At 28.8% G+C, this 17338-nt stretch overlaps 1 protein-coding gene across 3 annotated transcripts in view; it reads right to left on the minus strand.

Moving 5' to 3' along the window:
* Nucleotides 1–17338, minus strand: part of LOC107436800 (uncharacterized) — a 173025-nt gene that overhangs the window by 30701 nt on the left and 124986 nt on the right. For 2 of the 3 annotated variants that reach the window (XM_043048995.2, XM_043048998.1), the window contains one exon: nt 11037–11137. In XM_043048995.2, coding sequence (XP_042904929.1) covers nt 11037–11137 — 101 coding nt within the window. Of the gene's footprint in view, nt 1–9214; nt 9371–11036; nt 11138–17338 lie in introns of those variants that run through there. The other variant, XM_043048997.2, reaches the window with a different exon arrangement.

The raw sequence follows: 17338 nt of genomic DNA on the forward strand, positions 1-17338 counted from the left end.
AAGTGCCATTGCCCGGTATACCCTACACTGATGTTTTTTTTCCAGGTCAAGTGCCATTGCACGGTATTCATTTACCCGATACTCCAAACACTGATGTTTCTTCTAATCTATCGTCAGTAAGTATAAAAATATCGAATAAATGTAATTATATCCACGAATAAATTAATATCAAATCGGATGTAATAAATATTTCGGACATTCACCAAAGCGACTATGTGATTGTCAACATTCACCGGTGAAAGTCAACAACCACCGATTTCAGTCATTCACAGTAACATGCACATCATTTACATAATAACCTCATCAGGACGTTTATTTCATACTTTGCTAAATAGCATTTGGCATTCTATAGAATGCCTAGGCATTTTATACAATGCCTAGGAAAAGTATGTAATACTTCTCACATTTCATACTTTGCCCCAAAACATCCGGCATTCTATACAATGTCGGCATTTAATACTTTGCCGGTAACATATACATAACAAGCGAATAATTTTAATTCAATAACGACTAAGGTTAAACATCATCTTAATGTATTTATTACTAAATAAATTTATTTGAGAAAATATTATATCAAAAGAACCTATCTCATGATGTTGTGCTGAGACTGTACAATGTATCTTATATTATTGAGGGCTGTCAACTTTCTACGCGTTCTGGGAAAAATTACGTGGTAGCTAAGTTTTTGTTTTAATTCATAGTTTTGTAAATATTATTTAAAGTTATTTTTCACACCACTACTTGTAAACAATTCAAAAGTTCATATCAAAAACCACTTTGAACCACAAGAAAACAGGACAGGAAAACTTTGACAACCTGACAGGAAAACTTTTAAAATCGCAGCAAAATTTCCACATATTCTGGAAATTCCTTTTTTAATTGCCTACTGCTCTATGAAACATTTTACCAAAGAGCGTAGTAGTTGGCAGCCCAGATAATGTACAATTTGGTGGGGGAAAAATAAAAAAATAAAAAATAAACTGCGCGAACTAAATTTGAAGTTGTAGTCTCATGTATGATATTATTTATGCGCGACTACTATCTAAAAAAGTGTGCTACAAAGTGATAGTCAGCATTGCTCGCCAGCCACCATTACTTTCTAGGCAGATTGGTGTTTCGATTGCTTACCTCTTTAATTTGATATGCACTGACAAATTAAAGTTGTAGATTCTTAAGATTCAAACAAGAATATTTATAGTAATGATATATCAAAGCGAACAACCGATTTTTTTTCCAAGTATATACTTTATACAATATTTAATGCAAATATTTTTACCACTTTTCTTTTCTAAAAATAGAACACTTTGTAAAAAAAAAAAAAAAATATTTAGTACCATGTAAGCAAAAATTGTCTGTATATGAAAAATACTCATATTAATGTAATGGTTTATTATTACATATTCGCTAATTCTAAGTGGCTATTTCTTTTTATTTCCTATCATAATTTCTAAGAAAAGCTTTTTTATAAAGCTTTAAAAAAGTCAGGGTTTTCACAATTGAAAGTTGTTGCAAAATAAAATTTAAGTTTGACTTTTTTGTAAATAAGGCTAAATTTTTACCGTATTGAGAGAAAAATAGAAAAAAAATATGCTGGTACATGTAAATCAACTGGAGTTAACAAAATTAACATTTTAAATTGTGATGTTGACTTATTTCTCTGCTTCTCTTAAAAAATAAATAAAATATTTGACTTAATTTAAAACAATCAAATGAAAGTTTTATTGAATAAATGTCTAGAATACAAAAAATTTATATAATCGCATCTTCTTTCAAAAATTTACTGTACAATCAAGTTAATAATTTAATAACTTATTTATTGTAAGAAAACTTCATTTTGATCAACAATATATTTTCTTTTTGAACAAAATTGGTATATCTTTTTTGTTTGTAGAATACTAGTTTAAGCAAAAAATTAATAGTAAAAAAGATATTAATGTATTAGTGTTCATAAAATATATATTTATGTATGTTAAGGATGAAATATATGTATTAGTGTTCATGTACGTATAAAAAATACTAACTTTTGTTTAACTTCGATCACAACGACTGTAGAATTGCTGATAATCGGTCAAGTAGGCAGTAAAAATTATTTCGTTGAAAATGATCTAAAACTTTGTATACAGTACAATTCAACATTTTTTTGATCATTATCAAATTAAATAGTAAAAATTTATCAATGATGAATATTAAATTTGCTTGATTTTTTAAAAGGAATTATTTTAAAAACGAGTTTCATTACTGTGCGTACGAATATTCTACGGTTTTCGATTGATTAGGAAACTTCCCTTTCCAGTCCGGAAAAATTTAAAAAGTGGGACAAATGCTTCATGGTTTCATAGGAAATTCTAAAAGTTTTAATTTCGCTATAACTTTAAGAACTCCATTGGTAAACTTGGGCACAAATATTTAATTTACAAATATTCTTTGGAATGTAAGAATTTACTTAAACATTACGTTTCCTCGATTTTTTCCTATCAGTTTTTAAAATATTATAGACTATGGCCATCCTGTATTTTGAGGTTAAAATTTTACAGATTGTGGCTATCGTGTACTTTGGGGTTAAAATATTTCAGACCATGGCCATTCTGTATCCTGAAGTTTAAAAAAACATCTAAATCCGGAGAGAAAAAATTGGCAAAATACGTCGTTAACACGTTACAGAGATATACCATCATAAAAAAATTAAATATATGATTAACATGTTGATTATTTTTACTGAAATAACTAAGGTTTAAAAAAGATTTGAAAAGTGAAAATATTTTCATGAGTTTAAAAATACGAGTTTCAACGACAGGAACTGACCAGGACCACTTGGTGCGTCCTTATAAACCAATCTGTCAAACAGACTTTTATTTACTTTTCTCACGACATCCGAGTTCCCACGAGTCATAAGAATAATTTCTTCTGGTAAAAATAAAGTGAAAAATATTATTTAAATATAGGTGTACTTTTCTTCCAAGAAATAGATAAATATTATGGATTATTAGATCTTCCAAATAAGGCGCAAATCTAAACAATAATTTTTTATATTTGCTCTTATTTACAGTTATTTAGATCTAAGAGAAATAATTATTCATCATTGAAATTTATTTAATTTACAAAATTAACATTTGATAAAAATTTAGAATATGAATGAAAAAAATTTTTTTTTCGAACTACTTTTTTTAGAATTTATATTTCAGTACAAATATAATTCCGATAATTTAACAGGTTTTTTAGTAACCATTGGACGGACAAATTTTCACTTATTTAGAGTTACGAGAAACAGTTATTTATCATTGAAATTTATTTAATTAACAAAGATAAAGTTGATGAAGGTTTGAATATGAGTGAAAAAATATTTTTTCAGACTACTTTTCTCGGATTTTATATTTTAGTACAAATATAATTCCGATAATCTAACAGATTTTTTTAGTAACTGTTTGACTGACTAATTTACACTTATTTAAAGTTATTTAATTAGAACTATTTGACTGTTTTTTTATAATTAAAAAAAAATGCCAGAATGTATTTTTGTGTGTAATTAGAACGCCAGAAAAAATATATATAAAAAGAACATTCCATCTGTAACAAAAGGTTAACTGAAAAAATTGTACAGAAATGAAAAAATTTCACTGTTATTATGGAATTTAAATTCTTAGTTGTCGTTGAAGAAAAAAAAAAAAGTCTGTCAAAAAGGGCAAAATCGTGTAAACAGGGTGATTACAAGAAAGAAATTTTAAACCGGTAAAGGTTACCGGTTTAAAACCCATCCACTAAAATATTTGTAAATGAACTATTAGTGTTAAAACTGACCATCAGAATTCACGAAATCAAATTGAAATTGAAACTTTCAACACTTCTAATCCTGTGAACTTTTAGTGACCACTTTTTAAATTTATCCAGACAGTGGTCAGCTTGCGTTAATCAAGGTAAAAAGTTATATCGCTTTATAGGTCATGTTTACACAAACAGTAGTTAGCGATAGTTACTTCTTTAACACGTTGAATGCCATGAGGGTCACCGGTGACCGGCACTGAGTTTATTTGTAGAGCTACCAGGGTAACCGGTGACTGGCGAAGCCAAGAATATTAAAAACAAATTATTCGAGTAAATTTTTAATTTTTTTATAATATTATCGTTACTAAAATGAATTTGATGAAATTAATGCAATATAGAATACACAAAAATAGTTTTATTTATATACCCAGAGATGCCAACTTGCTCCGGATTGCGAATAAATATTTTCAAGTGGTAGTTTATTAATTGTTATTCTTGGTTTAATAAATTCAATTAAGAAGATTTTTATCCTTCACTATTTGTAAACAATTCGTAGACTTATATAATTCACAACTTTTTCCAGATATGTCATGCTAAACCTATTCAAAAACTTGCGAAATCTGTCAAATATTTGCAAATTTAGTTTGCCATGAAAAATTAGCGTGGCATTCAACGTGTTAAAAAGACGGGACAAATGAAAAGTTTTTACAGGAAGCATTTTGTCGATATTACTACAAGTATAAGAACTGCTTATTTTTTTAAAAAAATTATATAAAACGTTTTTCACTTTATGAAAGTAAACACAAAGGTCAGAAAAGATAAAGAAAACACCAAATCAAACAGTATTAGACCGTAACAGTTATGCCAGTGGTTATCAGGAGATGAATTATCACTAAAGCAGATGAATATAAAGTCATTTTGTATCGACAATAAAATGCGATTATTTCTTTTGTGGATTATCAAATCAAAAATAAATGAAATGAAATGAAACAAAACAAAATTTATACGATTATCATTAACCATTATTTTTTTTCCCCTTCCTCATATCAATTCGATTTCGGAAAAAAAAGAACAGTTAACGGTTCAACAAACAAAGAACGCATCATCAAACGATAATAAATAATAATCGTTTGACATGATATTTAAAAAGATATTGGAATAGTTTTTTGTGCTGGCCCTTTTGTTGATTGATTTTGTAGAAGGGCTACTGGAATGTGTATTATTTTTTTGTTTATTCTTTTCGAGGAATGCCTTCAAGCGAATAAATGAATGCAAAGCCCATTGTTACACATTTATGGGAAGCATTGCATAACTGGAATTGTTCATTTATTTTTTTATGATGGAGTGTTTTTAATGGAATGAAGGTGTCATTGAATACAAACTAGTTCATTCGGCTATTCAACGTAGAATGCTATTAATTCCTTCTTATATATATATATATATATATATATATATATATNCTCTATTACGATAATGTTTCGTGTCCCGACGAACTTGCATATATGAATTAATCTTATCCTCCTCTCAATATTACGATATTCTCTGAAGCAATAAGCCTCTGTAAGACAGAATTTTTATTTTTCGAATTTCAACCCTATATTATTGGTTTTCAAATAAGGTAAAAAAAATTATCTTATAATTTTTTGCCATTCTTTCTGACAAGAGAAGACTAACTGCTAACCACCTGCTGACCATTCCTATCTGATTTCATTTCCTTCGTGTTAAAAGTTGTTCATGAGTCACAAATGACCACACGTATCACATTAACACCTGAAGAGAGAGGGTGGGGGGGGGGGCACCATTACGAAAATCATTTTCGTGCTTTGGTGCTCAATGCATACTTTGTTGGTTGACTTAACAGTAAAAAAAAAAAAAAAAAAAAAAAAAAAAAAAAAAAAAAAAAAAAAAAAAGGAATAAACAAACAAAAACATTGAATTATTTTTAATAAAAACGTTTTTCAGGTACGTTTACAATCTTATATTTTCTGAATTTATTTCAATTGTTTTTAATATTTAACCACAATTAACACTCTGCAAAATAATTCTTTAGTTAATATTAAATATATTTATGGTACATATATAACATTAAAATAAATTTTTTTTTATTGCGTCCTCAAAGTATGTGGGCCCTTGATATAACAATATACTTATTTGGTCCCCAAAATATTCAATAGTTATTATTTTTTTCTACCATTTCTTATTTAGCATATTAGGGCAATTTCTTTAAAAGTGGGTGGTTTCCTCAATTATGGTTGGGTTGAAGATTGGCCATTAGGGCAACAATTCTTCAAGAAGTTACATCATGAAAAGTGACACAAACTTGAGGTGTTTCGCCTCATATTTAGGGATTCTAAAAGGGGAATTAGTTGCAAGTTTCCCCCCCCCTTTAAACGTAATTGAAAGCCATCAAAATTTAACCATCTCGATTCGCTTTAAAAGACGACGCTATACAGATTCCATGGAATTTCTGGGATCTTCAAAAAAATAATATTTCTATGAATTACTACCCATTAACTTCAGAAATAAATCTTTTAACCTGAAAATTGAATTATTATGGTTCTTTGTGTGAAAGAACGATTTCATACGTCTTAAAATTAATAAGAGTATCTATTTTAAGTTATGAATTGATGTAAAAAGACTCCTTATTATACACTCTGTATTACATATATGTATTATTTAATACCACTTTAAGGTACTATACGTACATGAGATTCAATAAAATGTAATATTGTATTAAATCATTGTCGCGTATTTCACAAGATTTTGCTTCATCAGTATGGGCGAACTATGATATGGTATAGGAAATATTAAATAACTTTGATACCTACTTGTATGGATTTTTTGAGAAGATTTTACGTAGTGGTATGGTAAAATAATAATACAAATTTGAAGAATTTTTTTTAAAATTAAGCTAATTCGCCAACAATTTAAATTTTAACTGCCTAATTTGTATATTTTATATAAATATGTTTGAATTAGTGATTAGTCAGGAAAGGTAAATCTGTTCTTTTCAAAAAACTTTATAAACCAAGATTTATATTTCAAAAAAATGTTACAACCACTAATAAAAAGTTCATCGGCTATCATCTAAGTTGACAAGCTTTGCTAGTAAACATCTGACAATATTTCATGTAACGGATGTTTCATTCGATAAAGGTTGAAAGAGTTTTATTTTATGACTTAATTTATTAAGTATTTTAAGACAAAAACGGTTGAATCTGAATTACATTACGAACAAAAAAATATTAATAATATTACCGTGTTTAACACTTTGCATGTGAGACAGGCAGAAACATGTTTTAGAAAATTTCTTCTGTTTGTCTACGATAGGTACTCTGTCCGCCATTCGTCTGGAGGGGTGGCGGGGACTATGGTAACGAGGTATGATTATTTCAAGTAGGGGTGCGGGGTCCCTCTTTAAGACTGGTTTCGGTGGGAGAAAAGGAGACTTCTTTGTTCGATCTATTGTATTAGCCCTAGAGTTAAGAGAAATGAGCATTCGCGCCTGAAACATCGTTTAGAGCGTGTGATTCCTTTTTTTTTAATCTTTTCTCTTTTAGTACGTTTAGTACGTTTTAGTACGTTTTTTAGTACGTTTATTTTTAAAGTGATATCAAAACTATTTTGTTTCAACTTAGTTTTTAAAAGAAACAACTCATTCGCTATTGCAATAACTGTAAGTGATTCATTAACAGGGCTGATAACTCTTAAGCTTTTTGAAAAATAATTTATTGAGAGGTATGCAGTTAAAAACAAAAGCTTTCAGAATATTAGGCAATTCTATCAACCTTTCAAAAGCCTTTCCTACGAACGATCTGGGTTTATTTATTGCTTATTGGAATTACATATATTTGCAGGCTTGTGTGCTCAATTTAGGCTTATGAGCCGTTGTCAAATAGAAGGACAGATAGCACAATACAGAGAAAGGGCAGCAGGAAGATACGTCCAGGCTAACTGTGGGAGCCGAACCCGCTACCTCCACGCTTAGCACTGCGTTCGGCAGGTGATACCGCTCTGTTAGGGAGGCCCCCAGAGATACGAGACCATGTGACGTTTTACATAAAATTTTGAATCATTCACATATAGTGGAGTGGAAAAATAACTTTAAATCAAAATCATACATTTAAATATAAATTTAGCTACCACTAGAAGAAATTTTCCTTGAAAGCATTGAAAGTAAACAGACCTGCATTTCCTCTTCGTAAAAATTTTCCAATTTGAAGTTATAGCTTGCACCAGCTTTTATAAAATCTTGCAAGATTAAGATTTTGATCTTCTCTTAAGATTAAGATCTCCTACTTACTCTTCTTAAGATTTTAATCAAAATTTCATTTAGTTAATTAGATTTTACAAAGTAGTTCGTATGCATTGTGTTATTATGAGACATGAGCATTTCTAAAAGTAGAGAATAATTAAAAGTAAGAAAGAAAAATTTACAGCGAAGAATGACGTCACCTTTACACTGTATACAAATGCTTCGTTTTTAGTACATTATTAGTGTTTAGTACATATTAAAAACATATTTTTAGAGTCAAATGCTTAAAATAATCTTGTAATACAGAATATTTAGTTTTTAGTAAGTTAAAGAGTTAATAAATAAATCTAAAAGGCATGAATTTTTTTTTTATAAATCTTGATTTATTTTTATTATTTTTCTTAAAATTCGTACAATTTTTTTTAATGCATTTTTCATTTTTTTAAAAATTAATAATCTATTTAAAATTAAAATAAAAACTATTTTAAAGGTTCATTGCTATTTGTTAAATTTACCATTTGGATTTTTTTTTTTTTTTTGCAAACTTGAAAAATACATAACTCAATTAAAATCGAGTAGTTAAAATAATTTTTATGAAAACAAATCTTGATATCACCAACTCCAAAATTTAGTAACTTCCATCAGATAATTTAAAAAAAAAAAAAGAATTTAAAAACTGGTTATGATGTAGTACTGTAGATAATATGTTACGTCCGTAAAAGCTGGTTTTTAATTTTCAAGATTTTTTTTTTAAAAGTTTCGAAAAGTTTCCAAATATTTGAGTGAGTGTAAAGGACACCAACACTTATTTATACAAAAATTATTAGAATCGTACAAATTCTTTTAACTGAGTTTAAGTTATAAACTTTTAACTCTTTGAATTTCGATTACTTCAAGATGCAGTTTGAATTAATATGAGAAGCATATCATTTAAAATATGTAATACAATATTTTTATATAATTTTTAAAATTCTTAAAATAACGTGCTTAAGCAAGTTATGAATTTTTTTTATTTTTAGAACAATGGCAGTAGATAGCGCCTCATGGGCAACTGCGGAGAACAATGGGTTAAAATCTTCAAATATGGCATTCGTGAATAATGAAATCACCCTACATTTTTGTTAAAAAAACAAAACAAAAAAAACAAAAAAACTACTGAGTAAATTTTACTACAAAATTAATACAATTATTTAGGTTTACCTGCTTGGTTCGACGTGTTGATAGAATTTTTCACATTTTTATCATTAAAACCAATCCTTGCAATCGCGAATTTGTTAAAATACTTGAAAAAGCAATTTAACGCATAACCGTACGCTGGCAATACCATGAAGGAAATATCTGCAAAGAATGACCGTTTTCCGAGTGAGAAAGAAACTGGATTCCATCCATCACATAATCGTAATCATTTCTGTTTTCAAATTTCAAACGACTAATTTAGACTATGATTTAATTCAGAGTAAACGCCAGATTAATTTTATTTTATCAACTAACTCAAATGAGAAATGAAAATCCTACCTCTTTAGATTTATTCAGAGAAAAATATGATTAAGGTCGTGAGAAATGGATCTATGAAAACAAAATCTGGCAACGGGATGAAAATGCAAACGATAAAGTTTTGATTTATTTCGGAATTAATTATCGTTTTAATTTATGTTTGGTTTCAAATAATAGTTTTTGATAAAGATATAAAATAGATTTAAAATATTTTACTTTCAGTTTATTCTTTCAACTTGCTTAAATGTTTGAACTACACTGGACAATATATCAATTTAAAGAAATCTCTACAAATTAAAATAAAAAAAGAACATAAAATAAACGATAAACACTTTATTGTCTTTTATTCTCCCACGAGTGTTAGCTTTTATTTCCAAAGAATTAAATTGATCTTCAATTACTGCATAAAAAATTGGCAACATAAAAACTCAAAACGAGATTCTGTTTCCTGAGGTCAATTCGTTCCAAATGAATGTGTCAGACGATTTCTACGAAATGACGGTAGGTATACCTGAACCTCATTTCGTAAAATGGCCTTTAGGAATTCCACATCCGACGCTAGTAATTGTATCTTTGAAATGGGCACAGATTCTTGTAGTGCCAGTAGACAATTTTACCTGACGCATCGCATTTCACTTTCGATCTCAGTAAATGCGGTTATGAAATGAGTCAAATATCTCGTATCAAACGAAACATAAAAGTAACCCTGAACTCGAATCTTAATAATTCAAGCCAAAAGATTTCAATGAAATCTTACATAATTTAAATTAAAATCTATTCGCTTGAATTGTTAGTATAAAGTTGTTTCAACTATTGAAAAAAGTTAATTTAAATGCGGTAAAACAAAGTATTTGTTAATAGAACAAAAACACGTCTTCTATTATACTATTTCGATATCTTTAATTTAATATTTTAATATATATATAAGTGATTTAATAAGTAAATATTAAAAAATGAAAATTAATTTTTTTTATCGTTTTATCATTAATAATCTTAAATTAGTTTTCATGTCCGACTGCTGAATTCATAGTCTTGAAACTGAAGAGTCTTCAGCGTTGCCACGAGCGAATGAAAAAAGAGATGACTAATAAAATTCAAACTTTTATTAAAATTAGCAACTTTTTCTGTTAATTATTGAAATTAAATGCATAGTCATGGTAGAGCTCTGGAACAGGGAAGCTGGGCCATATATATATATATATATATTTATACAACTTGTTATTACTTTGACAGCAGTCACACTGTAGGCCACCGATGCAAAAAGATAAAGTACCTAAAAAACATTAAANGATTATCAGTTTCACTTAGAAACTACTCCGACAGACAATTCCAACTGACTCTCTTCATTTACATCAAGAAAGTTCTATGCCTTTCGTTCAGACGAGCGACATCTGGCGGGATAACATAGAGGTTGTTGTCTCGCTTATTACATTCTCGGCCATTTTGACGAGTTTTAGAAGTGTAGTGCTCTGAATTTTTGTGAGAAGATATTTTAGTGACATAAAATATAAGATAGAAAACTACTTACACCAGTCTGTTAGTCGTAAGAGGTAAGTCCCTGTTTTCCCCTGACTATTCTTAAACTTTTGAACATCAGCATCATCATGCCACCAACGCTCGCAGCTGTACCTTTAAAAAGAACGAAAAACAGATTTTATTAAATGTAACTAGTATTAATGAAAACAAGTTTAAAAAAATATTTTTTCAATTCCATCGGTTATTTCAATAAATGAGTGGCTTATATGTAAAAATAATTTTTTAGGGGAAGTGTAGGGCACGGGAGAAAGGGGATAAACATACCAAAGCACGTGGTAACTAGGATCTTTTATCTATAAGATAATTAAATATTAACAGGGATAAAAATATCTCAAAATCATTGATTAGTTCCATAAAAGAGTGGCTGAGATGTAAAATTTGTTTTTTTAGGCGAAGTGTAGGAAACAAGTGGAATGGATGAAAACACCATACCACAATGCGCGTTAACAGAGATTTATTTTTAAGATAATTAAATAGTAACCGGGATTATATGGTATTCGAAAATTCATAAAATGGCGTCAATACTGTGATAAAAAAAGTTACATTTTATTTTTATTAGCTTTCTCTTTAAAATTAAACCATCTGAATTCACAGTTAGTTATCTTTATTTGAAAATACTAAATATAGTGATGAGAGTGAACCGATAAAAATGCATCTCTTTTTCATTACTTCTGCTACTTTTTTTCCAGAATTTTAAGAACCTCGTGAACCTTGTATGAAACTGAGAGAAATTGAGATAAGAGTATATTTATATCGAAGTTGAGAAGCAAAAATGCAGCAGTTATTGATTTGTACTGATTCAATTTCAAAAATTTGCTAGGAATTATGTAGATATTACGTGAGCATTTTTGATGATTTTGTATTTACTATTTTCTCTTGTTAGCAAAAGTAAACAAACAATAAATAACCTTCTATTATATTTTCATTAAATTAGTATTTTTTATTTTTTTCAAAATGTAATTTCTCTCTAAAATGTATGTTTCCAATTTATTAAAAGTTTGGTGTTTTTCTTTATTACTTTTCCTTGTCAGCAAAAATAAGTAGATTACAAGCCCCTACTTTGTAAGACTATTGCGTAATATTATAATTTTTTTAAAATTTTTTTTACAGGTTTTCGAAGAGGATGACTCAATAGTTTTATGAACGTGCAATTGTATTCAAGAGTTCTCTTCATCAATAATAGTTTTAAAATTAGGTTTTACAACAGATGAATTTACATATCTGCAACGGCATGTGAATTTGTTCTTGATGAATGCAAAAGCTGAAAATGAATAAAATAAGCTTAATCAAAGTAATTATAATAAGTAGCTATTTTAGTAGTTATTTTATATACAAGTTTATATATAAGTAGTTATTTTAGTAGTTAAATAAGTAGTTATTTTATATAGAATTGAAAATTGCGATGAGAAATATTGATGAATTTTTTTATAAATTCATATCCTTTTCATAATTTATTCAATATTTTTCATTATCAAAAAGTTTTGTTTTTAAATTTTGTTGTTTTTTTACTGACATTTTACTTAAATAATATTAGATAATTAACCGAAATATTAAAGAAATTAGGGTTTATTTATCGGATATAAATATAAACTTAGGCTTCATGATTCATTACTGGTTTAAAAAAAAGTCCTTTCTCTCGGAACCCCATAATCCTTTCCCGGAACCCTTTGTGTTCCAGGGAACCTCTATTGTTGGAAACGATTGGAATCATTGAACAAAATTTAATCTTCTTCTATGTAATTTCGATTTTAAAATTCAAAATTTTTTTTTAAAAATTTAGACGTTGTTTCTTTTACTTATATTAAGAATAAATATTTAAGACACCTCAAGAATTCTAAGCATTTTGATTCAGCCAATAATAACCGTAAAAACAAATTAAATATTGATGTTACATTGCTTTTTATTTTTTTTCATGATTGAAGATAGAGGAAGACATTAAAATTTATGGCTTGTTTCATCAACCCATCTGGCATGTGCTTCTGCATATCGTCAATGTTTGTATAATTATCGTCTGCTTCATAAAATCGTCTGAAACCAATTAATTTTTATATTTAATGAGATAATAGTTTTGATTTATGCCAAGATTTTATTGGTTCGCCTTCCTCTATTACGAAATTCTAATTTCTTTAATGTATTCGCTTTTTCTTCTTCTTTTTTCTAAATAAACGATATTATAGCTTTAATTATAGAACAGCAATAACTTTAAGGAACTACTAAAGGTCTTTCTCAGATGTTAATATTATCCTACTAATTGCAAAGTTAATAGATTATTGTAAAGTATTTTTTTTTTTTTTGCAAACTTTTTAACTTTTTATCGAAAATACGTGTTTTATAAATTCAATCGGCTTTAAATTAATTCGTAGGCTTATATAATTTTACCACTTTTTATAGATAAGTTATGCTAGACCTCGGGGTCAGATCAGGGGTCCCTATTACTTAATCCCTATTGCTTAATCCCTATTACTTAAGTGTTGTAACTTTGTTATTACCTAATATTTTTTCCCCTCACAAACTCCATTTTACGCCCCAAACTTTTTTTTTATATATATGTTTCTTAGTCTAAATTCAGGATAAATGGGAAAAGGGCCGTAAGGTCTCAGACACCCAGTTCCTCTACAACGAAAGAACAGATATGTCATGCTAAACCTTTTAAAAATGTAGCAAAATCTAATATTTGCAGATTTAGTTTGTAGTTATTTAACATTTGGCCAGACGGGCATGCCATGTAAAATTAGCGTGGCCTTCAACGTGTTATTAAAAATGCTTTAGGCCCCTCCAAAATAAATCACAAGAAGCAGCCCAGGAAAATTTGTCTGGATACGTACAAAGGCAGTAGAGATTTCATAGTCCTGTGCAATAGCCTGTATAACAATTTTTCTGTCAATGATTTGATTTATAACATTTCTGTTTTCTTTTGTGATTCCTACTTCTTTTGTATTCTTACTGATTTCAGGAAGGTAATTCTAATCAGTCAATCATCCTCCCTAAGTGTAGAAAGACCACCTTACTTGACAAGATTGGGATTATCTCCTATCTCAGAACTCTTTTCTTGTCATTTTTTTATTGATTCTCACTCCTTTGCAATTGATTCCCTCCCCATAATGTCTGATCAATTTTACATGTTATATTTGAAGCTTAAGGAAAGTAAAAAATTCTGTTAAATTAAAATAATAAATTAAAAAATGAAAACAAAAATTCTAATTTAAAGCAATTTTTTAAAAATCAAAACATACTGAGAAATTCGCGGATTTTAGAAAAAAAAAGAGGACGATTTCGCAGGAATTCGCGCCGCTACAGACCTGCAGCCCCACTCTCATTACTGCAGGTCAAGTTTAGCTTATCTAAAGCTAGCGCTGTCCACGTTTATTTTCAAAATGGCGCAAAACGTCGATATGGAGAAAAGACACAGTATTTGTGGTAGAATTTTTTAATATTTAAAAACTTACTCCAATACTGCACTTCCAGTTCTCATAAAAAGTAACAAACAGTGCAAATTCGACAGTGATTTTGATAATTTTCATCTAGGGGGAAAAATGTCGCCAAGTTGGCAATTTTTAAAAAAAAGTTTAATAGTTTTTTAAATATTTAAGTAATTTATCTGTTCTAAATCTCAGATAATTCTTTACGCATATTTATACATAGTTTAAAATCATCGCATTGCTTCAAGTGTAAAGCATTTAAATAATGGCTCTTTGATTTTTTTTTTTTTTTTGGTGACAGAGCTTTGAAAAACATCGTTAAAGAATAGTTTTTTCTAAAAAAACGATGATAGTTTCAAAGCATATAATTTTAGACTTTTAGAGTAATTTAGATTAATAATTTCGGACTTTTATAAAAATATATATACTCATGAATTTTATGATAAATGAAAACTGTGGAACATCCAAAATAATATAACATTTTCCTTCTTTATTTCGTCAATCTAGTTTTCGAAAACAACTTTACAATAAATTAGAGATCCATCTAGTTAATTCAATATAATATGCAACAAATATTAGCCGGATATCCTGTTGTTCACATGTAGTATGTGGCCATTATTGGCGGTTATTTCCCATAACATTCTATCAGACACTTTGTGGGAAAGTAAATAATCAATGAGTTTCCGCTGCTTGATTTTCGCGCCTAATTGGAAGATAGTTTCGCCAAGCATCACTAAGCCATGTTGTAGGTGAGATGATACCTAATTCCAACCTATTATTTATTCAACGTCCTTTTATTTATTTATTTAATTTTTAAGGTTACGCCTAATTGCTGTAAGGAAAATAATCCAATGCGAAGTTTTTGCTAACACTAAAATAAAGGAAAAAAAAAGCATCAAGTAAGGTGTGAATGTCTCTTAAATTAGGATTGTTAATACCATAAATAGGATGAAACATCCCCAGGAAATCTTGAAATAAAACAATTTCATTCTGTAGTGTCAAATTTTGAATGATGGCCAGAATAAACAATAATCGATAAAAGAATTATATAAGTAATTGCAAATGTCAAAAGTTCAAACAAAGTATTCAAAAGTTGAATTTAATTTATTTCGGTTTGCATAAACCCACATAAAAATATTTATTAATATATTTGTAATTTGGTTTATGTGAATCATAATAAACTAAACTCAAATTTTTCATGACATGAATTTTAAATCTCCTTATTCACTTCGACGGGCAAGTCGAAACTTGTCTCAAGCAAATTATGCCAATAGTTAATAAATGATAACTCTTTACTTATAACCTAACTAGAACCTAAATTACTCTTTACTTATAGCCTAACTAGAATAGAATAATTATATTCTAGTTTTTTTTCCCTACATACGTAGTTCCAAAACCATGAAAGGTTGAAAAATATATTTAAATTAATAAAATAAGAAAAGAAAATATAAAATCTACCACTTTAGAAGAAAATCATATGTTATTATAAATTAAAGTTTACTATTCTGTTGCTACGATTTGTAAAACCTCAAACCTACTTAAACGGAAGCAATTTGGTTCTACGTAGCTGGTAATTGCTGAGAACAGATAAGAAGCATTTAACGCTTGTTGAATTCATCATTGCGCTGTACTATTTCCAAATTACTCATTGGTATCTTAATTAGGTATACAAATTTTTTAAATACATTCATAATTAATTTAATAAAAAATATCATTGACTTGATCGTCCAATTTCTATGCTATTACATTCGATTTTTTTTAAACGAAAATATATGTTTAAACGGATTCTAAACTTATTAAATATACATTATTCTCATAAATAGATCAATTTTTTTTCCTTTTATAAATATTAAGTATAGATATGATGAAATACTATTTTAATGAAATTGGGGTATTTTATCCTTAGGGTACTTCATGCCCAAACCTACCCGGGGTTATGGGATACCCACTAAATAACTAAAGAGCCATTCTGGCCCGTCCCATCCCTTTAGGTACAAGGTTCAACCTATACGTTCCTATAAAGTTAACGCATGAATAATTACAGTAACTCTTAAATTGGATCAACGTACGAGAAGTCAGAAATATTTAACACTTTCAGTGGGTTATTTTTTGAATTACAGAGCATCCAAAAACAAGAGATGCCAAATTGGCCTCATCCGTCTTTCTAGAGTTTAGACTTCTTTATATGAATCCTTTCTTTTTTTTTATCAAAGTTATTTACCATAATTACAAAATACGGCACTTTATATATATTTTTACCTTGGGTGAAAATTGTTGGACATCGCAGACGAATTAATTTATTTCGTCGAAGTTCCCACTTTAAAAACTAAAATGAGTGAAATTAAATGAACTAAAAAAACTAAATGAACATATGAAATAACATTGACAAGAAAAAAGTTCCTTTTTTTTTCCAATTGTAATCATTTTTATAATTTTTTTTTATCGCATTTTTTTAATTAACATTATTTTATTTTATTTCATAACCGTCGTTGAACAGCCAACCCAATTTCATGGGTTTACGACTACCAATGTTCAACTCCGTAGCCTCGTAATTTTGAACCCAATTCAAAAGACAAGGGAACTCCTGGATCAAGTAGTGGGAGAAATTTGTCTTCGTGGAAGACTTTTGATTGAGCCATCCCGCATTTGCGTTACATGGAGAGGAAGACCACGAAAACCTCCCATGGTTAGCCTGACGATCAGGGGACTCTAACCTGTGATCCGTCTACTACTGAGGATATTTCCCGTTAGCACTGTGGTTGGGACATGCCGGATGCGGAATTCGTATCGACTGGGATTCGAACCCGGTTCGCCGCAATGGAAGGCGAATGCTCTATCCCTTTAGCCATAGTGTCTCTAATGAACATTATTAATT

This window comes from Parasteatoda tepidariorum, chromosome 9, assembly GCF_043381705.1.
Source record: "Parasteatoda tepidariorum isolate YZ-2023 chromosome 9, CAS_Ptep_4.0, whole genome shotgun sequence".
Lineage (NCBI taxonomy): Eukaryota > Metazoa > Arthropoda > Arachnida > Araneae > Theridiidae > Parasteatoda > Parasteatoda tepidariorum.